This window comes from Polypterus senegalus, chromosome 13, assembly GCF_016835505.1.
Source record: "Polypterus senegalus isolate Bchr_013 chromosome 13, ASM1683550v1, whole genome shotgun sequence".
Lineage (NCBI taxonomy): Eukaryota > Metazoa > Chordata > Cladistia > Polypteriformes > Polypteridae > Polypterus > Polypterus senegalus.
The window spans coordinates 134,991,490-135,016,305 of record NC_053166.1 but is presented as its reverse complement, the minus strand read 5'-3'; the positions used below and the strand labels follow the sequence as shown (position 1 = coordinate 135,016,305).

At 41.3% G+C, this 24,816-nt stretch overlaps 1 protein-coding gene across 3 annotated transcripts in view; it reads right to left on the bottom strand.

Moving 5' to 3' along the window:
* sdk1a (sidekick cell adhesion molecule 1a) overlaps window positions 1-24,816 on the bottom strand; it is a 1,556,037-nt gene that overhangs the window by 498,777 nt on the left and 1,032,444 nt on the right. For all 3 annotated transcript variants that reach the window (XM_039774120.1, XM_039774121.1, XM_039774122.1), the window contains exon 6: window positions 19,845-19,978. In XM_039774120.1, coding sequence (XP_039630054.1) covers window positions 19,845-19,978 — 134 coding nt within the window. The remainder of the gene's footprint in view (window positions 1-19,844; window positions 19,979-24,816) is intronic.

The following is a 24,816-nucleotide window of genomic DNA, read 5'->3' as shown; positions in this document are numbered from 1 at the left end:
GGGATGTAGTAGTTGTGAAAACCGTTGTTTATATCGAGCACAGACAGTCACAAGCGAAACAATATAAGGATTATTTATGCCTTTGACGTGGTTGTCTCACTTTAAATTTTATTTTAGATATTTATACATAGAAAATATAAACTTTTATTAGCCTGTTTTCTAAGTTAGACTATACTGCAAGTAAATGCAAATTTTTGTAGAGCTAGGTGCGGTTGTTTTTGGGTGATGCTCGAACAGACAGACAGACGGAAATTCAGTTACACATTGATAGGTAAACCTGTATGCTTAGTCTCCCCCAAAACTGCCATACAAGCTCCTGACCAAGAGAGGCCACACTTAACAACCCCATTCTCACATTTCTGCCTGCAGACCTGATTGAGACTGGCTGGCAGATGTCCTGACATGATTTCCCTTGTAGACCCAGAAGTCCTACTTCATCTGCCTCAGCCGGTATTTAAAGAATACAACAACCTAGAAACAGGCATTCGATTAAGAACCTGCATCTGAAAGTGAGACAGCTCCTCTGCTGAGACAACGATGATCACTGCAGACTCTGAATGTCCTTTTACTTTTGTTGTCCTGCTTTAATTTTGATTCTTTTTGTTTCAATTAAATGTTTTGGAGAAACCCCAATATTTTATCTAGTGTTGTCCCTTTTGTTTAATATATATATATATATATATATATATATATATATATATATATATATATATATATATATATATATATATATATATATATATATATATATTATATATAATACTATATTACAAATATAGTATATGAGGTCTGTCCAAAAAAATTCCAGCCATTGTTAATAAAACAAGGACGGTCTGCGATGCATTGATGTAACCTGGCAGCCAAGGAGAGTAGACTGGAATGTGCATGAACAATGACAACTTGTGCTATGATTGTGCTATGAAACTGCTTCAATCAGTCAAATGATTCAGAAGGCTGTTGGGGACAATGCAATGAGTGCAACGCAAATAAAAGTGTGCTTCAAAGATGGCCGAGAATATGTTGAAAGTGATCAACATTCTGAAAGGCCTGCAACAGGCAGAACACCTGAGAATGTTGAACATGTACAGGCTGCAATCAACAAAGATCAGCGACATCTATCTATCTATCTATCTATCTATCTATCTATCTATCTATCTATCTATCTATCTATCTATCTATCTATCTATCTATCTATCTATCTATCTATCTATCTATCTGTTGATCAACTCATAGATAGATACTGTAGATACCTTACCCAGCTGAGGGGCCAGTTTAATGGAAGGACAGGAGGAGACCACTCATATGCTCCCACAATACAGCAGATGGCAGTCTCCTTGACATACTGGGATACTCACAGGGCTGGCTGGGAATTGCATTCCTGTTAAACAGCCTTATTGGGGGAGCTGCAGGGACAGACCTTCCCTAATTTAAGGAACTTCTACATGACCCAGAAGTGCTCCCAACATGTAGTGCTGAAACATCAGAAGTACTCCCGGGTCTAGCGTAGAAGAGCTCTGATGCCTCACCTCAGGAATTGTGTGTCGGGAGGAGGAGGAGAATGAAGAAGCTCGCCTGGAGGAGTGGAAGGAGAAGACAAAAGAGAGGGAGAGAAAGGTGTTGAGCTTGGTAATTATATGAATGGTAAAAGGAGTCTTGCAAAGGTATTGTGAAAATAAAATTTCACTTGCTTGAACCTGGGACTCGTGTTGGCGTTGGTGTGTTTAGTGAGGTATATGGCAGGATGAAGATATAAGAGATAATGCATTGGCCCTGGTGCCTCTGATGGAGCCTTTCATCCTTTCTAAATAAGTAGTAGGTCCTCACAGTGGCTACAGTAGGACCTGCTCCTGGCATTGTACTACTTACTTCTGTAAAAGAATACAGCTGCACCTTGTTTTAATTACTTTTGTGAAGCTGCATATGCAGTAAGTATCATACTTGAAGGATATTTTTGGTTATAAACCCCCCAAAAATGCTGCTCCTGCTCCTCTCTGTCCTTTTGCTCATCACTGTCACAGCCTAATTTATGCATCAATATTTCAACACAGCAGCAAGACTTTCTGCTGAGACAGTCTGTTTCTCTTTGAAAGAACAAGGAAGTGAAGGAAAAGCCACACAGAAATGCAAGGTGTTATGGTCAAGTCACGTCAAGTTGGGAAGCATTCACTGTTACAGTGCGTTGCCGCACCCACTACACTTCGAAACAACTCGGGATCCTGATTTGCAACCTCCCAGGCAGACACGCGGTCCAGTCCCACCCTCCGGAAATGACCCTCTATCTGCCGCAGCCAGGTGTTAGGTGGGTGACCCCTTGGCCCGGTACAGCCACTCGGGTCCCCAACAATGAGGATCTTATGAGCCGGATCACCCTCGTGGGAAACACGGCACATGGCCGTAGTGCCATAACTGACACTCTCTCATAATGCAGGTAATGTGCCTCATTCAGGACTCCATGAGCAACTGCTCATTCGACACAAAGTCAAACCAATGGTACCCAAGGATTTTCCGGAGAGACACAGTACCAAAGGAGTGCAGTCTTTGTCTCTGGTCACTGGATAGTGTCCATGTCTCGCAACCATATAGCAAGACAGGAAGCACCAGGACTCTAAAGACTTGGACCTTCATCCTTTTACATCGATATTGTTAGCGCCACACACCCCTTTTCAGTGATCTCATGATCCCTCCATGCTCTCCCAATCCATCGACTAACTTCATAGGAAGAGTAACCAGAGATATGAATGTCACTGCCAAGGTAAGTAAACCTCTCAACAAGTCAACACACTCCGCAAACAGACACACTGTTGATGGCTGCACCCAAGAGGTTATTAAAGGCGTGGATCTTGGTTTTTATCCAGGACACTCGCAAGCCCAGAAACTCAGGCTCCTCACTCAGTCTCTTGAGTGCCCCGATCAGAGCCTCCATTGACTCCGCGAAGATCACAGCATCATCAGTAAAGTCAAGATCCGCGAAACTTTCTTCACCAACAGATGCCCCACAGCCGCTGGACCTCACGACCTTGCCCAGCACTCAGTCCATACAAGCATTGAACAGAGTAGGAGCAAAACACACTCCTGACGAACCCCAGAATCAAATGGGAAAAACACAGAAGTCCTGCCTCCACTCTGCAGAGCACTCACAGTACCAGTGTACAGGCCGGCCATGATATCCAGCAACCTCGAAGGGATCCCGCAAACCCTCAGGATGTCCCACAGTGCATCTCGATCAACTGAGTCGAACTCTTTGCGAAACTCGACAAAGGCTGCAAAGAAACTCTGCTGATATTTGCGTTTGTGCTCCACGAGAACCCTCAGTGCCAGGATGCGATCGATGGTGGACTTCTTAGGCATAAAACCAGACTGTTCCAGTCACTGGTAGGTGAGCAAGTGATCACGGATCCTATTGAGGACGACCCTAGCAAGGACCTTACCCAGCACTGAGAGCAGTGTTATCCCCCTGCAGTTACTGCAATCCAGGCGATCACCCTTCCCTTTCCAGATAGGGACGGTAAGTCCCGCTTTCCAGTCAGTTGGGATGATGCCAGTCTCCCAAATGGAAGCAAAGATTGCTTGCAATGCCAGGAGGACAGCCTTACCACCAGCCTGGAGAAGTTCACCAGGTTATGGTGGTGGTGACATTAATCCTGGCACTTAGTAACTTAACATTTATTACAAGAGGCAGCACATGCCAGGATCTGAGCACAAACATGAGGTGGTTCAGAAGCTGAAGAAATGCCATCTTCTGATATGTTCACTCCAACTCACCTCAGCTTTGGCTGGCTTTTCTTGTCCCATTAACCAACATTTAGAGTTTGAAGCATAAACCTGGTATGTAGAAGAAGTACCGTCAAGTGTACTCTGAAATTTCTACTTACACGTCCAACCAGCTATACCCCCTTATGAATGGCTTCACTTATTCACAGGACCGTATAAGCTAATTATTAAATTGGCTGCACATTCTATCAATTCCTCTGAGCAATGGCCAAGGCACAAAAATGCTTGGTCTTTGCAAAAAGGCAGCCTTTGATTCAAATCAATACTGAAAACTTGGAGCTCTGATTGGGCAACAACAAATTAAAAATGAATAGGAGTGTGGCAGGTCATTGGCCTGTGTCACCATAGTTGTAGCAGCCAATTTAAAGGCTTTTACAGGCACTCTTGCCCTTCAACTTTTGTTTTCTCAAAAGATGGACATTAAAGTAGAGGTTTGTAGCTAGAGTGACAGTGCTCATCATGTAAAGGTGCTATATACTCATATATATCGATACGGTTGATTTGTAGCATCAATGCTTTATTTAATGCAGTCTCGCAAAAGAGCTCGCTGTAGAAGCAGCTACAAAAATGGTGTTTTATGCTTGACTACATTTTGCAGAAATGCTTGTTCTGGAAGGCATTCTATAAAATAAGACTGATTGTAAGTTCTTTTCCATGGTATTTACTCTGAAAGGCATTTTGTGAGCAGCGGAGTGTAAGCACTGTCATAAGCTGCATCCACACAATTCTGTTTTCGTTTAAAAATTGTGTTTTTAAGCAAAATCAATCTCCATCCACACTAGCGCTTTTCACGTTGTTTATCAAACTATTGCCCTGCGAAGGACTGACACCCAGCTTTGGGGATTGTTCCAGTCTTGTGCCCTCTCCTGGCTGGGACATCACGGAAGTGACAGTAAAAATGTTGTGACTCTTACAGGGTAAGATATCTGTGGAAGAAAAGAATTTGAAACAGATACCCCACCACATTGGAATACCCCAATTTAAGGAATAAAATACAGGCAGAAGAAAGCGTCAATCATTATTCTTTATCTAAATTTAGCAAGAGGCAAAAACTTGCCATGTTAGTGTTTTTGCAAAGAAAAAAGTGTCCTCTGCACTCTATTTATATAATCCATTGATTAGGTAACTACTCAAAAAAAGGAATTCATTACATAATCAGAAAACTTTTAACATACGGTTAAAATGGGTTCGCTTCCCGGGTCCTCCCTGCGTAGAGTTTGCATGTTCTCCTCGTGTCTGTGTGGGTTTCCTCTGGGTGTTCCGCTTTCCTCCCGCAGTCCAAAGACATGCAGGTTAGGTGCATTGGCGATCTTAAACTGACCCTGGTGTGTCTGTGTGTGTGCATGTGCCCTAAGGCAGGCTGGCACCCTGACCGAGGTTTGTTCCTGCTTTGTGCCCTGTGCTGGCTGGGATTGGCTCCAGCCGACTCCCATGACCCTGTGTTAGAATGTCGCGGGTTGGACGATGACTGACTGACTGATTACACCTTTTTGCTAACGGGACAAGACAAACGTTGATACCTAAAATGACCACAATTTGATTGATAGTCCTGTTAGTTTAGGATGTATGTGACATTTTAAATGTATTATTTTCATTTTTATTTTAGAAGACTTGTGAGTTCCGTCTAGAGTTTTTTAAAAGAAAGAGGAAGAAGGTCTAATTTTTTTAGGGGTTCAAAACAGGAAACAGCACTATAGAAGAATGATTATGCCATAAATATAACATTTTCTTATATAAAATAACAAGAAATACATTTATCATAGTGGATAATAAAATAACAACATCAGCTTTTAAGCATAAGCTCAGAAGGATATGAGACTCAGATACATGCTTGGTGCACATTGGACCAGGGTTCAAAATCAACTCTTACAGTTTGAAGAAGCAAAAAAAAAATTTCCACTGCTTTGGTGGCCAGATAGGAAAATCTAGTATGGATCCCCACCGATGTCTTTAGGAAGAAGTGCTGTTTTTTTTTTTTACCTTGAAAGCAATTCTCCTTAGCCTCCAGCAGATGCCCTCCTGCACCGACACCGCCGGTGGTGGCTCTGAACACTTGGATTACATCTTCACTGGTATGTTTGGTGCTCAGGCTGGCAATCCCTGTGATGTTTAATCTGCTCAGTGAGCACACACATCAGTCACAGGCCCACGGACTATGCCGACGCTCCGGTCACTCATTAAACTGTAATCAGCACATTTCTGTTGCACTTGCTCCTTTGAGGGTGATGCCGCCAAGCCAAAGAGTGCACAACACTTATGTGCATCTGATTTTTTTCTGGCTTGCCACTGAGTGCCGGATGTTAGATTAATTTATTCCTGGCAGCAAAGCAGATGCACAACACCTCACGAGATAGCCAGCGTTAGCCTTCCCATTCCACACTTACTTCAGCTCTGATTACACGAGCTTGTTTTGTTCACACATAATCTCCCACACCGAATACAAAACTTCAACCTTCGAGAGGCTTTTCATGCTGTCTTTGCAGCAGCTCTTGATTATTTGCAAGGCTCTTTTGGGGAACAGCTTTTTAGTGATACATCTAATGATAAGGAGCCTCTGCAAGCTTGGCGTCTTTTTCCAATTTCATTTTCTGACAATGCATCAACCAGATTATTTTCCCGCAAACCTTCCGACTTGCCTGTCTGTTAATTGAATGACATTAAAATTCTTTTCATCGTTATCTGTGTCCTAACTCTTTGGGTCCCACTGTTCACTAATAAGGTTTCAAAAAGCACCCATTTGATGGCTAAATCTGAAGAAATAAGAAATAAAAAGGGAGCTGAAAGATTAGATGTTATCCTTCACATGAAACACAATCCTAGGTAAATCTTTACACCAGTTTACCGGACTAATTGAAAATCTCATTCTCCTTCACACAGTTTAGTTTAATACGCTAAATAAGGCCTCTGTCAAGCCCTAATTGGTAGCATTATCTCTTAACTTTGTTGGGAATTAGTCAAACTGTTTTCTTCTTGTTTTTCAGCTTCTTTTTTCTCTGACAGAGAGCTTCACTGAGGCTTTGGCATTTCTGGGTAACCATTTTGTACTGTTGATAAAGAAAAAAGATGAATACTTCTTAACCAGCAAATATACAGTACTGGCCAAAGTACAGGCCGACATTGCCCAGTTATATCTGTAGAATTCTGTTAAGGAAATAAAGCAAACATCTTTGTGTTTTTTAAATGGTGACCCTGCTGTTATTGCAAACTGCTCCATCTGTCACCCTTACTACCTCTCTATCAATGTCTCTACCCCTATGAGATGAGAATTTGTTTGTTTTTTTTTTTTGGGATGCGATTGGATTCCAGAATTATGAAAACTCCTTGGTGGGTTGTAATTATGAAGACTGTCAAGTCTGGACAGATTGTGGTATTTAAATTATGAAGAAAAACCAACAAAATAGGAATTAAACAACAGCCCTCTGATGTTCCTTTGTGTTGCGCTGCACAGCCACTCTCATTCAAGTGTCACCCGACACCCCTCTGCAAAAACATATGATATGCCATTTTATATTACAGTACACAGAAGTAGCTTGTAGTGTTGCCCAAGAAAGTAATGTTAGGCTCTACTCATTGTCTCTGCAAGTCCGGCTTCAGTCTGTCCAGGTGTTTCACTTGATCTGAGCCAGCAGGTGGCACTTGTGTGTAAACTGTAGCACACAGGGTTAAAAAAACACTGGGACCCCCAGAGTCAAAATTTGGTATTCCAAAGTAGCCTACCTTGTCAGTATTGTTCTAGTGAACAAATATGCAAAATTGCTGCTGGATTGCTTGGATTGCTGTTGTCATAATCGGTTTGAGTTTCATGGTTTGTTTCAATTACGTTAGTATTTGCAGGACTTGTGTTGAAGTGACATTCGGCATCCGTCAAGCGTTGTAAGCATACAACCAGTTTCATCGATAACTTCACATCCAGCTTTTGAGAGTTTAAACATTCATAAACATCAAAGTGTCCACTACTCAAATCGTCACCTGTGAATCTATGATATTTAAGAGGCATTGGCGGTTGTCGAAAGGTGTAAAATATTTGGCCATTTCGGTACACTTGAAAGCGACAACCGAACAATTCACCGGCAGCCATCAACTCACATGCAGAACCATAGGTGAAGGGCTTAAGCATTTCACTCTTATAGTGTTCCTGTGTAGTATAATTATCTCCTGTACCGTCATCAGTCCACACCTTGAACCTGTCCCATTCATTCAATACATAAGACACAATGTTCCTCCGGATATCAAGAGTGAGCCTGATATGGCCGTGCAATATGTAACAAAGAGAATGGAAAAGGCAGGCGCCATCTCCGGGCATGGAAACCACTCGGTAAGTGACAGTTCTTTGATCGATGGTGATCACCTCAACAGACATGTCAATGGGGGTACGGTTGGAACGATAAGGGAAATGGGTACCTGAACAATGTAAACTAAGTCTAAAATACCTAAACAATAACTATAATCATAATAAACGAACAATAAAACAGCGGAGAAGCCGTGGATTAAATAAAAAGGCTGCAGTTATCAGCAGGGAGATGTGAATCCCATGGCGAACCAAGGAAGGCAATGAAGAGACCAGAGCGACGGACGACCTTATATAGGCAGGCAGCCAACAACGTGGGAGGCGTTGGGATGGGGACTCAACGCCGCCTCACACGGTGACCGAGCTGCAGGCTATGGACGTATATATGCGTAAGTAGGATTCAGTTAGCGTTGGGAACCCACGTACCAAATTTCTTGAAGATGGGCCCATAGGTAACAAAGACCGTTGGAAAGTTCAATATGGTGGCCGACAGTGGCGTCATACCAGCAAAATAAGTATGTAGATCGGTTTCGGTTAGCGCAGGGAAGCTGCCTACCAAATTTAGCGAAGATGGGGCCATAAATAAGAAAGTTTAACATGGCGGACGTTGTCAACCGTTATGACCGTTATGCGTAGAATTTCGAAATGAGTCAAGTTTTGACTTTATATATTCAGAAAATCAATATATTTGCCTGTTTGGCACCCCATAATATGTATTTATATATATATATAAATATATATATATATATATATATATATATATATATATAATTGTATATATATATTTACTAGCCGTTCTCTGCGGCTCTGCCCATGTAGTAGTGAAACAGGACAAACTTTAAAAATCAATAAACAAACTGGTATCGCTAGCTAAGCAGAGGCAATGTTATGCTCCAAAACACAGTGGTAGACTGACTTCCCACTCCTGACGTCACACTTTCCCATCTCCTTGGCCCGCAACCTCTGTCTCGGATTAACGTGGATACGGGGAGTGCAGAATTATTAGGCAAGTTGTATTTTTGAGGATTAATTTTAATATGGAACAAACACAGTGCTATCAGTCAATCCAAAATGTTAATAAACCTGAAACCTGAATGTTTCACAACGGAAATGTGAGTGTGAACATCATCAGGGGAATACATATGTGCACAATTATTAGGCAACTATTAGTGTGCAGATTTATTATGCAACTAAAGGAAAAATGAAAATTTTCCCATCTCACTTGTTTATTTTCATCTGTTATAGTGAGAATAATAAACAAACACCTCAAAATTTACAAATAAACATCTCTGACATTTCAAAAAAAATCAATCAATCAATCAATGACCAATATAGCCACCCTTCTTTCCAATAACAGTCATAAGCCTTTCCATTCATGGAGTCTGTCAGTTTCTTGATCTGTTGACGATCAGCTTTTTGTGGAGCAGTGACTACAGCCTCCCAGACACTCTTCAGAGAGGTGTATTGTTTTTCTCCCCCGTAAATCTAGCGTTTAAGAAGTGCCCACAAGTTCTCGATAGGGTTTAGGTCAGATGAGGAAGGGGGGCCATGTCATTATTCCTTCATCTTTGAGGCCTTTACTGGCTGGCCACGCAGTGGAGAACTTCGATGCAAGTGATGGAGCATTGGCCTGCATAAAAATCATGGTCTTTTCCTGTATCACTGTTTGAAGAAAGTGTCTTGAAAAACTGGCAGTAGGTTTGGGAGTTGATTTTGAGTTCATCTTCAATGCAAAAGGTCCAACTAGCTCATCTTTAAAAATACCAGCTCATACCAGTACCCCACCTCCACGTTGGAGTGGAGCTCTGTGCCCATTACTGATCCACAGGTCCATCCATCTGGTCCATCAAGAGTCACTCTCATCTCATCGGTCCATAAAACCTTTGAAAAAAATCTGTCTTCAGATATTTCTTGGCCCAGTTTTGACGTTTCAACTTATGTTTCTTGTTCAGTGGTGGTTGGGTTTCAGCCCTCCTTACCTTGGCCATGTCTTTGAGCACTGAACACCTTGTACTTCTGGGCACTCCAGGTAGGTTGCAGCTCTGGAATATGAAAGTACTGGAGGATAATGGGTTCCTGGTAGCTTCACGTTTGATTCTTCTCAAATCTTTGGCAGCTAATTTGCGTCTTTTGTTCTCAACACGTTTCTTGCGACCCTGTTGACTATTTGCAACAAAATGTTTGATGGTTCTGTGATCACACACCAATATCTTAGCAATTCCAAAAGTGCTGCATCCCTCTGAAAGACTTTTTACAATTTTTGACTTTTCAGAGTCAGTTAAATCTCTTTTTTGGCCCATTTTGCCTGAGGAAAACTAGCTGCCTAATAATTCTGCACACCTTGATATAGGGTGTTGATCTCCTTAGGCCACACCCTCCCTCATTACACAAATACACATCACCTGACGTGCTTAAATCCAATAAGCATTCAAGTTAATACAGCTTGGAGTTGGAATATACGCATTAAAAATGATGATATGGTCAAAATACTCACTTGCCTAATAATTGTGCACACAGTGTATATCAATCCTGCAATCAAACTATGATTCTTGGCGTGATGAGCGAAGTAGCAAAATCAACCGGAATGTTCAAACAAATTCTAGAGAAAAAAGATCTAAATCTGTTAAGCAGTTCTCTTATTCGCTAGCTAAGCGGATGTAAGATATGCCCCGAGGCTGGCGCTTTAGTTCGAACCACTGCAGGTCATTCGGATTCATGCAAATAAGTCAGTACCGCAACCAAACTATGATACTTAGCACAATGTTGCAAAATCAACCTGAATGTTCAAGCAAATTATAGAAAAAAATCCAATCTAAATCCGTTAAGTAGTTCTCACGTGAAAAGTGGACAGACATACAGACAGACGTTGGATTTTATATATATGGAGATATATGTGTATGCGTGAAACACACAATATGCTGACTGACCACAAGTGTTACCTCGTAGGTAACCACCTAATAATCAGTCTGCAATTAAGACTTAAAAAATAATATAGATAGATAGATAGATAGATAGATAATGTGCATACCCCAATATTATTCACTACCCAGATTAATTTTACCATATTATTTATGTATGCTTGTCAGAGGGAAGAAGGGTAAACAGTCAATTGTTGGGGTGATTGTGGTCTCTAATAATGTTGGTTGTCCTGTTTTGTGAACATTTCTTTCAGAGTTCCTGTAAGGGTTCGAGAGATGTCTCAATGATTTTCTTGGCTGCTCTCTCAAGAGAAACCCTGGGTGAGACAGCACAGAACCTGTACTAGACAGAGACGCAGGTGGTCAATACACTGTCTCTGTACCAAGAGGTGTCAAGCTCTTCTCATGAGCCGCAGGACATGCAGCCATTTCTGTTCTCTCTTGACCAATGAGGAAGTGTGTTGGGTCCAGGAGAGATCATTTGTTATCTCTACTCTTTGGAACTTTGTGCTCCAGCCTAACTCTACAGTGGAGCCATTGATCGAGTAGTGAAAGAGGGTGGCATGGCTCTTCCTAAAGTCATCTCCTTTGTTTTATTGACATTCAGGGTCAGGTTATTGTTCTTGCAGCAGTGCACAAGTTGTTTGACTTTCCCGCTGTAAGCTATCTCATCATTACCACTGATGAGGCCTATCATTGTTGTGTTGTCCGTTGACTTGATGATGTGGTTTAAGCTATACCTGATGCAACAGTCATGGGTCATTAGGGTCAAGAGTAGAGGACTCAAGACACAACCTTGTGGGACATCAGTGCTCAGAATGTTGATATTTGAGGTATTGTTTCCAACTTGGCCTGACTAGGGTCTTTCTGTTAGCAAGTCTAATATCCAATTATGGATCAGGGTTTCCAGGCTCAGCATAGCAAGCGTGTCCACAAGATGCTGAGAGAAAACTGTTTTGAATTTGGAGCTGAAGTCTAGGAATAGCATCAGCAAAACTGTTTCTTTGACCCTCCGGTGTACCAGGCTTAGGTGGTATGCAGAGTCTATGGTGTCATTGAAGTGGCAATTAGAATGGCAAGTAAACTGCAGGGGATGCAGTATGGGGTAGAGTTCGGATGTTATGTGAGCCTTGACCAGTCTCTCAAAGCACTTCATCCATAAAGGGAGTGAGTAATCGAGGCACACCGTTTGGTCCTGGCCCAACAGAGGTGACTTTAAAACATGATGTAACAACAGACTGGTTTAGAGAAATGTTAAAAATGTGCTAGTTGGTTAGCCAATATCCTGATCACACAACCTGGCATGTTACCTTGCCCGATAGCCACTCGTGGATTGACTCAATGCAGGGTCCTCTGAATGTCCGCTGGATTAAGATGTAGTGCCTAGTCATTATGATGAGGGGTGAATATCCTTGCAGGTGTATCATTGGACACATCAGACCTTCTGAAATAGTTGTTAAGTTTGTTGAGGAAGTCCTCATTGGCCTTGCAGGGATCTTTAAAGATAGTTTAGTTCCTACCTCTAACACACAGCGTGACAAAGTTACTGAACCTGCTCCACGCTCTAACTACATAAAATATCTACAAACAGTTGTAACATACCCTATAAGTTGCCTTGGATCAAGATGTCGGCCAAATAAATCATAATAACTTGATTATAGTTTTAATTCTGCCAGAAGTCGTTTGGGCTGCAGCTTCAGTCATCAGCTGGCTGCGCTTCTACAGAAACATGTTTGGCAAAGCGCTGCTGCCGCTTTAAATCAAACAGTCCATGATCCGAGAGGCTTCATTAACATTGTGACAGATGATATGACATTTTCAATGTTACAGGCTTGTAGGTTTCATTATTTATGGATTCACGGGTTTTAACAACATTACCAAGTGAGATAGGAAATGCGCCCAGCGACGCTTTCCTTGTGGCACGCACCCGCCCAAGCCTCTTCAGCCCAGACGAGCATAAATCTGCAACTTTCACGGCACCTCATTGAGAAACCAGCGTTACTTCTTTGTTTAAAGCAGATGATGTGAAAAATAAAAAAAAATGAGATGAAATTAAATGTCAACATCATCTGAAGCACGGGAGGTTTTTAAGATGGGAAGAAAAACAAGGATTTCTACCCCAACAATTTTTTTTCTCACTTTTTTTGTTCTTTTCCCAGAGCAATCAATCAGGCAGCCTGAGGACCTGACAGCTTCAGTTGTGTACTTCATGTGCTAAGTAAAGCACAAAATAGGCAATGTAACACCTACAGATTTTCAAAACTGCACATTCACTCCTAACATCACCAGAAGACGACTTGATAACTTTGATTCACTTTCGTTCAATCATTTCAACACCCTATCAGCTTATTAATTCGTTCATGGGATGGAGGATGAGGAGTGTTTTCTTAAACTTAAGATCCATCCATCCATTATACAACCAGTTATATCCTAACTACAGGGTCACGGGGGTCTGCTGGAGCAAAGGGCACAAAGCAGGACACAAACCCCGGGCAGGGCGTCAGTCCATCACAGGGCTAAACTTAAGATGCCAGTTTTTAAAGATAAAAAAATAATCCCACCATCATTTAATTCCGCATTTTTTAACCCAACTTGACCAAGAAAACTGTCACACTAGCAAAGGTTAGACATTCCTGTTAGGCGTGTCACATGCCCCCTGCAGCACTTCCACAGCCACATCCTGCCACTCAGAATATCAGCCACTTGTCCTAGAGCATGTTGGAAACTGTGCCAAGTAACTGGGATACATGGAATAAATACATACAGTGTCCATAAAAAGTATTCACCCCTTGGAAGTGTTCATGTCTTATTGCTACACAACACTGAATCAGTGGATTAAATTGGGCTGTTTCACACTGATCAAAGGTAGAACAGATAATAGTCTAAATTAACTGCAAATAGAAAAAAACAAAATAATCGCAAACATATTCACACCGTTTAACATGACACACCTCACTCAGTGCTGCTGCAGCCAATTAGTTGTAGAAGTCCCATCATTAGTTCAATGGAAGTCACCTTTATGGGGTTTTAATTGATTGTCATACAAATGCACCTTATCTGGAAGGTCAGTGTCATGGCCTAATCTACACAATGGAAACATCTTCATGAAAATCACAAGTCATGGGATGGAGACAAGAAAATATCCAAGTCATCAATGGAGTCTAGTTCAATCAGTCATTAAGGAATGGAAGAGTATGGCACAGCTGGAAATCTGAGAGAGCAAGCCGTCTACGAAAACCGAGTGAACATGAAAGAAGACTAGTGAGAGAGGTCACCAAGAGACCTGTGAGAACTCTGAACAAGTGACAAGCTACAGTGGCTGAAATTATAGACACTGTGCAGACATCAACTTTGGCATGGGTGCTTCAACAGTCACAACTTTATGAGAGAGAAAGACATTCTTAAGAAAGACATACATGACGCCCTAGCTACAGTTGGCCGGAAAGCACATATTAGACTCTGAAGTTAACTTGAAGAAGAATCTAAGGTCTGATGAGACCATTTACTTTCAGACTAAATGTCATGTTTGGTGTTACCAAACACTGCACATAATCAAAAACACACATGCAACATGGTGGTGGTGGCATCTTGCAGTGGGGGTGCTTGTCTGCAGCAGACCCTGAAAACATGGAAGGGTAAAATGAATGAGGCAAAATATTAGGAAATCCTGGAGGAAAACCAGATTCAGTCTGCAAGAAACCTATGCCTTGGGAGATGATTTATTTTCAAGCAAAATAAGAACCCCAAACATAAAGCCAAAGCTACACAGGAATGGTTTCAAAACAGTGTCAATGTCTTTGAGTGGCTGAGTCAGAGTTCAGATCTCAATCCCACTGAGGATAGGTGGCTGGACTTGAAAGAGGCTCTTCATTCTGGATCACTATGCAACTTCACAGAGCTGGAGGAGTCTTGTGTGACATTGAAGGTTGGCTCCATAATCTTGTTGCCTTCAGGAGCCTCTTGAACCCACCACCGCTGGTAACGTTACCAAGATGAGCCGGGCAATGAGGAGACATTCACATAGCAAGGAGTAGGGTCACGCTGTGGACCTGTGATACCAGTTGCACTGGGTTGGTTGAGGCATGGAGCCTTCCTGTGCAACTCGTGGCTTAAGGTGGGAGGAATGTAAAACAGTAGGTCCTCAGCTAAGCAGGTGGTCCATTTTTAAATAAATGAATAATTAAATAGCCAGCTCAATCTCCATGAGTGGGAGTGCGTGTTTGAGCAGCTGTGGGAGGTTGGTGAGGTGATTGAGATGGAGCACTCCTGCACGTGAAGGTGTGTTCTGTCTTAATTGCTTCATTGGCTTTCTGCAGTTCGCAACTGAGGGGGCTGTGCCCACGGAGGCATATAAGGGAGACCTGGCATGAGTAAGAGGGAGAGAGATCAAAAAAGTGAGCAAGAAAGAACAAAGAGACCAAAGAAAGAGCAGAGATGCCGTGAGAACAGCATTGGGAGGATAGGCAGGCCATGTGTGTGAGAGGCAATGCAATTGATGGCCCCACAAAGAAGCGAAGGATCGGCACTCTATGGGCTGATCGTCCCCACTCATTGTTTCCCAAGGAGTGGGTTCCATCGAGAGGGAATCCTACCCTAGGGAAATGAGGTACACCAGGGGAGCGAGAAGGAAGACATGGAGGGCAATGGACCCAAGGTGGTCTGGCCAGAACCACTTGAAAGCAGTTAAGACAGGGGTCGGGAGGTGAGGACAGCAGCTGCTAGTGTCTCTGCTGGCTGAGCAAGCAATGGGTGAGCTGGGGAGATGAAGATGGAGTTGTGCTGGGCTCGTCTGACTGAACATGAAGGACCTGGTGACTGTTGGTTTTGCTCTCATTTTTAATTCTGATTTTTTTTTTAATTCTTGGAAAGTCACTGCTTTTATTGGATTATTTATGTATTTATGGAAATTGCACTGTACTTAACTATGGACACTGCTTGTTTTATATGTAATATAAGCACTATTCACTTTATTCACCTACTCCTTGCTTTGTGAGTGTCTTCATTTGACTGGCTCATTCTTTGATTCCGTTGTCGATAGTGGTGGATTCAAGAGGACCCCGAAAGCAACAGGAGCATGAAGCCTACCTGCACCATCACATCTTGCAAAGAAGAATGCAAAACCATAGCAATGTCCAGATGTGCAGAGCTGTTAAGCAGAGACTTGACCACACAGACTCAAGGCTGTCATGGCTTGGAGGAGATGAATACTTATGTTTTCAATTGTTTTGTGCTTTATATTTGCAATTAAATTTGACATAAAAGAGACTTTCTGCTGATACGTGTAAAAAAAAGCCAAATTAAATCTATCTTTAGTCAACGTTGTATAATGATGAAATGTACGCATTTCTAAAGAGTATTTCAAGGTTGAAACCTTGCCACTGTGACCAAACATGCATGGAGAAAACTGTATAGCCAACCCAAATAAAATTATAACAGAAGTGCAGATACAGTTTGAATTGCCTTTGTATTACTATCCACAAGTGGTCGAGGTTTAACCACACAAAGACATCTGGGTAATTGTCTGCTGTCAACACTTTACAACCCAGCTCCAGTCCTGAACCAAGCCTCCTTCCACACACTAGCATGTGTAATGCCGTGTATTGTCTGGTTTGGACATGTCACTAGAACATCATATTGTATGGAGTCCTGTTGTTTCCCTCTGGTGGATCTCACTCATTAGCACTTTTTCTCAAATGTTGTAACTAAAATGGAAGAAGACCACCACTGTGCATTTGGTGGGATCTGCCAGCTAAAGTGGAGTACAGTGGAATGCAGGCAAAGTGGCAGTGGAAGAGAATTCACCTTACATGAGAATTCACTGTACATGATAATCTGAACAACCCATGGTTCAGTGTGGTAAGCTTCCTTTGCACACATATTAACAGGACTTTGATTTGGGAGGAACTCTGGATGATAGCACATTTAATACAAATACAGTGCCTTCAGAAAGTACTTAAACACCTTCACTTTCTTTACATTTTGCTGTGTTGCAGCCTTTGCTTAAATCATTTACATTCATTTTTTTTCCCTCCTCAAGCAACACTCAGTACAGCAGAGTGACAAAGTGAAAACAGAATTTTACAAATTTTTGCAAATTTATTAAAAGAAAAAAGCTGAAATATCACGTTGACACAAGTATTCAGACTCTTTATGCAGTACTTAGTTGAAGCACCAGCCTGAAGTCTTCTTGAGTAGCTTCACACACTTGGATTTGAGGAATTTCTGTCATTCTTCTCTGTAGATCCCCTCAAGATCACCCTGTTAGGTTGGGTCAAGACCATCAGTGGACGGCTATTTTCAAGTCCCTCCAGAGACATTTGACTGAATTTTAGTCCCAGCTCTGGCTGAGCAACTTAAGAAAATTCTCAGATTTCTCCATGTGGTGTTTGTGATCTGTGACTAGGGCCACTGTCCTGTCAGGACGTGAACTCTTTATCTAGTCTGAGGTCCATCAGGACCCCAGCTCTCCCTTAAAGCTATCTAGTCTCCCAGTTCCTGCTGGTGAAAAATACAAAGCCTGGACCACCATGCTGCACTTTTGGAATTGTACTGAACAGTAGATGAGCGGCACCTGGTTTCCCCTAGACATGACCCTATTCTTGATTTCATCAAACCAGAGAATCTTATTTCTGACAATCTGAGAGACCTCTGTGAAAACTCTGTGTCTTGGACTGATGAGAAGCTTCTGTTTGGCCACACTGTCATAAAGCTCATATTGCTGGAGTGTTGCATCGATGTTTGTCCTTCTAAACGTTTCCCCTACCTCTGCACAGATTCTGTGGAGTTCAGCCAGAGAGACCATTGGTTCTTGATCACAACTTTTAACAAGGTCCTTCTGCCATTAAGTCTTTGGTTCGGCAGCGGAAGGAAAACGTCTTCCATTTAACATTTAACAATTCTGAAGACATGGACTCTTGGGAACTTTCAATGTTGCAGAATGTTTTTGTAGCTCTCACCAGATCTGTGGTCAACATAATCCTGTCTCTGGACTCTGTGGGTAATTCCTTTGACCTCATGGCTTGCTTGTTGCTCTGATACACACTATCAACTGTGGGACCCTCTGTAGAATTGTGTAGCCCTCCCCAGATCTTTGCCTTGACACAATCCTGTCTCTGAACTCAGCGGGCGATTCCTTCAATCTCATGGCCTGCTTTTTGCTCTGATACACATTTTTAACTGTTGCACCTTCTACAGATGAGTGTGTTGCCTTTTCTAATAATTTGCAGTCAATTGAACAGACCACATGTGGACTCCCAACAAGGTGTAGAAACATCTCAATGATGATCAACAGACTGGGATGTACAGTACCTCAAGCAAAGTTCAAGTGTTACAGCAAAGGGTGTGAAAACCTGTCTCAATGTGACATTTCAGCTTTTAATTTTTAAGATATTTGTAAAATCCTGTTTTGTTTGGTCATTCTGGTGTTGAGTGTTGCTAGATCTTGTCCAAAAATGAAATGATTTTAGCACAAGGCTGCAACACAGCAAAATGTGAAGACAATGAAGGGGCCTGAATACTTTCTGAAGGTGTTTATCCATGTTAATTTAGAGTCAGAGTGACAGTAGAGTGTGAGACATGCTTGGTGCTGAATGCGGGTCCTGTTTGAATGTATTCCTTCTGACACACTGCCAGGAAGTGCCCATGGGCTGAAAAGTTCTTCTGTGTTTATTTGGGCACTGTTGGCATTAAGTGCCAGGGGAGGGTGTTAGTATTAAATATGGCTCCCATGGATTTATAAATTCAGTGCATATGGCTACAAATGAATGCGATTGTCCAAAATATTGTGGACATGCACTCTGATTTGGATTAAACAGATTTCTCCATAGGCATGCAGATACAAACAAAAAGTAGCAACGGACTGAACACTGTATGTGATTGTAAGAAAGCACCATTAATGATACAACCTGCGTTGAAAATAGCAGCATTTGTACAGATCATTAAAGTAAACACAGTACACAAAATGAAAGGAGTCAAGACTGTCAGACACTAGGCGTTCTGTTTTCATCAGAGCAGCACTTAAACGTTTTGAGTTTAAACAAAGCTGAATCCTGGCAGCACAGCATCATTCCTTCATTCCCCCAGCAGCTAAGTGAAAGGGATGGTCCTACTTCCAAATATGCCTTATTATCCTTTCTTTAGTAATGGAATAAAATAGAGCAGCGACAGATTTTGTAAAGTATGAGCTCTCAAGTGCAGCATTTTGAAGCACGGCTCGTTCTTTGTGATGTTCCAGGCATGTCATGACTTCTCTGAAAAGCAAAACCTTTTAACAGAAATAAGAAATGGGGATTAAGCTGAAACTTTACGGAAGAAAAAAAGGGAGATTACAGTTTGCATAAATGGATACTCGTAGCTTCATCTGGCAAATTTAAATAGCTCGACCGCCCTGGGGTGCTTCATTTGTTAACAGACAGCACACTTCCAATCAGTCTTGATAAAATGTGCAGAAGGTAGAGTGATGCAACTCTCCCTTTTGGAGTCAGGATCTCCCATTGGCTCATTTGCTGCTCCTGTGCCTTTGTGCTAATGAAACTGTGCGCCATTGAGGGACAAAAACCTGACCTCGAGCAATCATTTGGCCTGCCAGAGCTCGGGCTGCAGTAACTTTGTAAATCACCATGGGGTTTCACTAAGAGGAGATGTGTGAACATAAAGTTTACAGCCATTGTGGCCTATTGATTAAATTAATTATAAAGCCTCTTTTTCAAGGCAAATCGGCTCACTTTGTAATCTAGGCTAAATCATTTCATCGACTACTGCTCACACTTTGACAGAACATTTCTACTTTAAAAGCATAGGATATGATTCTTCCCTATGTAAAGGTGCTCAATGAAATAAAGCTCAATTGCGGTTTTAACTTTACTTACTCGCCATGCTCAGATAGATGGATGGGCTTGTCTTGTTCTCGCCATTCTTCTCGTTGACTGCTTGCACAAAATATCTCCCAGCATCAGAGATAGTTGTTGACAGCACCACCAGCTGATTGTCCAGGGTTATTGCTCTGCAGGAAAATAAAAAAAATAAGAAAGAATTTCTGTGAGCCTTTTGGGTCACAAGTGTCTGGAAAAGCAGAGGTGAAGGCGTCATCTACCCAGAGAACAGACGAGCTGGTCTGATTCCAAAACTCTAATAGCACCAGGTCCAGAAAAGGAAGGAAACATCAAAGAGTCATCATAGGCCATTAAACTAACAAACATAAAGCATTAGAACAATTTGGATGACTACAAACCAACAAAGCTCACTAATCCTATTCACCTATTTGCCCCAAAGTAACACCAAGTTGAGTTTTGAAGGTCCCTAAAGTCAAACCCTCTACCACACTGCTTAGTAATTTAGTCCGTACATCTATAGTCTGTGGTCAAGCTCAGCTCTTCTCTGAATGGAGCACACACTTGTAACTTTTAGAAAACTTCATGCTCACGAGTTGCAGCTTCCCAGACCTCCGTGGCTCTTTAAGAAACTCATTTTTGTCCTGGATCATTTCTTGGTCGGGGTTTGGATTGTCTGCTGTCTGCCAGTTGCACGAGGACTTTAGATAGATAGATAGATAGATAGATAGATAGATAGATAGATAGATAGATAGATAAAAGGCACAATATATTTGATAGATAGATAGATAGATAGATAGATAGATAGATAGATAGATAGATAGATAGATAGATAGATAGATAGATAGATAGATAGATACTCTTTATGTGGATTTATGGTCATCCTGTAAGAAAAGAGCGCTCTTGAACCCGTCCACCCATCTTCTCCATTTCAGGAACTACCGGTAGGACTATCTTTACATTCCCTTTCAATGAGCAGATCTCTGGACTATTTACCTTCATCTTTACATTACATCTGTTGCCGTTTTTTCATGGACTTTACTGTGTGCGTTTTTTGCTTGTGGTTTGTTGTATTTAATGTATAATCACCATAAGGGGAACTGGGGTGGGGTTGTTGTTGTCATTTATTATTGTTAATTCATTTTTTATTTGCTGTTTTATTTCTGGTTACTTTTTGTCTCTGTTTGTGAGTGTGTGAGGGTCGGGCCAAGGCTTGGGTGCAACCCTGGTGTTATGTTTGCAAAATGTTCATTTTACGACAGTGTGTTCTTGTTGGCCGTAAAGTGTTTGGGATTAGAGAGGGTGAGTGTCTGGCGGGATTGGTGGTTCAGAAATAAACTCCTTTCTGAGACCAACTGCACCTGTACGCTCTCATGTTGTATGCAACACCTGGAATCTCCACTTAAAAAATAAATAAATCACCACCTCTTCGATAGTGTGAATCTTAGCAGCATCGGACCGCTACAAAATGTTTGACTTATTAGTATTATAAAAACCGTTGACAGAATATTTCATATTATACACAATATTATGTGTAAAATCCAAATCCTTTAAGTTAATGTTTTTGGTAAATGTACCTTATTTTGCTTAGTTTTAAACTTGAATATAATGAAACTTTAACACAGCTAATGGAAGTTTCCGTTTAACCCTCTATAAGTTAAAGTTAATGGAATGTTCTTAATGTTAGCTCTGTGTGACAATACAGCAGACGTTAGACTGAAGTTAGAGAGCTAGAAAGAGACACCCGAGTGTTGGTCAGATAAGCATTAAGAGCCTGTAGTTTTCTGACCACTCACATGTTTGTGATGCGCCACCTGTTGGAATGATGGACACACAGATTCACAGACACTCACACACTTGTCCTTCTATAATTTAGAGATGCATTATAAATATCATTACAGTAGATGGTACACAGCAAACGTAAATGCTGAGGTCAACGTGGATTATTTCGATTTCAACCCGTCTCAGACATGTAGCACGGCATTTAAGAATAGGTTAAGAATAAACAGAATTAAATTAAATATAATCAAACTGTTTGCTTTATTCCTATTGGTTTCAAAGTCACTCGGGCTGACTTTTCACAGCAAATTTGTCACGTTTTAGTTTAATTACACTAGTAGAATAATCAATGTTATTTTAAAGTACTTAACAACTCATCCAAAAATAAAATTCTCCATTTTTTTCTTGACTGTGATAAATGAGGAGTATCTACCCGGGCTCCAACTGGCAGGACTTTTAAAGGATTTGTCGATTCCTGTCTGAGGCAACATGAGATAAGAAGGGCAAGTAGTGCGAAAGCTTCGATTACAGGAGATCCCCCTGCACATTACTAGAAGCGGGCCTCCTGAGCACGGCTGGAGCTTCACTCCAAGAACCTGCCAGCAGACCACCAAAGCACCCCGTTAATCAAACTTCCGCCACGTGCCAGCGTGCTTCTGCCTGCCCCTCTTAAAGACATCAGCAGCTGTTTGACACAGCTGTTTGTTGAGAAGGCTCTGGCACACTAGATCGTCTTTTCAAATGCAGCTTGTCCAAGGTTGTTTCAGACATTAAGTTGCTTTACTTTTGGGGAGTACTAATGCAGATTTAGACCTGCTGTCATTGCTCTGTTTATCTGACAAAACAAAACAACGGCCTAAAAAAGATCCTAATTTGTGACATTAACCAAAATCAATCAAGGCAGTCACCAGAAAGACGAGTATAATTTCACTTAAGAGTATAATTCACTGTGCTATTGTGTGAGTCCAGGACAGGACATAAAATTCATCAGCATTTGAACTTCTGCCTTATGAAAAACACATAAAAAAACCAGCAAACAAACAAATAAATAAATAATGGATGAATTAAACAAACAAATAAATACATGAATGAATGATGGCTGATAAAATGTGAGCAATCACACAACAAACTGTCCATCAAACATTGTATTCTTGAACTCAATGGGCGTTACATTTGTTAATAATGTAAAAGAATTTCTGAAAAAGACACACATCTCTCTTCCTTCAACGGCACGATGCTCTGGTTTTCACACTTTGCATTATGTGTTTAGTGTCTCTCCCCATGACAGGAGATGGCATTTTAAAATTAAACCAGCGAGGCCAGTGAGGCCTCAGACTATTTATGGTATTTAATGAGAAACCCTTAATTCTGTTCTTGTACTGTACAGTGATGTGAAAGCGTTCAGCAAGGACACCCTTCTTCAATGGTTTGAGTTTACATATCAGAACACAACTCAATTATGTCCTAATGCAGTTTAGGCAAACTAAAGAAAAACGTTCTTGTTGGGACCAAATGCAATGGTGACTACTGACTAGAAGTGTGACATAGCAGTTCAGACATTGGACATCAAACCTTGGGGACATGTCATGTCATTCTCTAACCCCCTTAATCCAGACCAGGGTCTAGGGTGGGGGGTGCTGGAGCCTGTCTCAGGTATCATAGGGCAGAAAGCAGGAACAGACCCTAAACAGGGGACCAGTCATTGCAGGGTGGACACACACACACACTCCAACACCAATACACCTAACCTGCATGTCTTTGGACAGTGAGAAGCAGAGGAAATCTCCACAAACACGGGGAGAACGTGTAAACTCTATACAGGGAGGACCTGGGACGCAAACCCTGGTCTCCTTACTGGGAGGCAGTAGCACTACCACTACAGTAGCATGATGCCCAAATCTTGAGGTTGCGGGACCACTGACACTGTTATCCACAAGCAGGTCACTTCACCTGCCCAGGCTTCAATTCGTAACACAGAAGAAATGTAACCAATTCAAATGTTCTAATTGCCTGGCATAAAGACGTCTGGTAATTAGTAATAAAGTCTACTCAATTTACATTGAAACATACCATTTTCAAGAACTGAACCAAATTCTTTTTCTGTAAAAGGTCCTTATTATGGGAAACCATTACATATCCATTATCTTTTTCATCAGTGTAAGCAGTAAACATGGATAATAATTAAAAAAATTAATTATTAATAAAATGCACCTTAATGAAGTGGTAAGTGTCTGTGTGTCTGACTGGTTGCTGTGTCTCTGTCATTCCAGCAGATGGCACATCACAAACATTAACCACTGCATTTACAAATTCCATGCCAAATGGCATAAAACTGAGTCATCTTCAGGGTGTGGTGCACTGCCAACCTTATCAATGAGGTCTGCGTTGATTACTTAAATTTCTAAGGTGGCAATGATAGATTGGCCATCTAGCTCTGTGAAGAGAATTACTTGTGTTCTGTTTTGTGTATTGTATTTGCCTCATTTTTTGACACCCCAACCTAGCTGGAAAGGGGTCTATCTCAAGATGTCCTCCATTTATTTTTTTCCCTACAAATTTTTCTTAGAGAGTCAAGGCTTGGGGGCTGTCAAAGCACAGGGTCCGTTAAAGACCACTAAGGATTTCCTTGTGTGATTTGGGGCTAAACAAGAAATAAACTGTTGTTATTGTTTTTAGATTTCAGCCAGTCTTAGATGGCATAACTATTAACAATAAATAACTATGAGTAAGCAGTGTGTAGCCGCCAGAGTTTTAGGTGAGTTCAAGCATTTGTAAAATACGTGCCGAAAGAAATCTCCAGTCCAAAAGTGTGTTTTAAAATATTTAGTGAAAATTCAAAGCAAGCAATCCACACAAGAATAAAGAAAAAAGATGTTATAGAATAAAAGGCAAAAAAAAAATATATATATATCTTTTCTAAAATAAGCTTTTCTTGTAAAACTTTAGTTGTTTCTATACTTAAAGATTCTTAACTTCTTCTTCTGTATGCTTTAAACATACGCCACAGCACTTTCAATTAAGTGCTTTGTCTTACATGTTTCTTAGCCCACAAAACTCGCACACAAGGTACACAATGCTCAAAAAGCACGAGAGGCATGGTATAAAACCATGTGCCTTCTACACCTTACACATGGCAAGGCTGATTACTAACTGAGAATAATGTTTAGTCAGATAAGCTAAAAGATAAACTAATGGGGGTTATAGGAACCTTCCATAGATTATGCAGTAATAT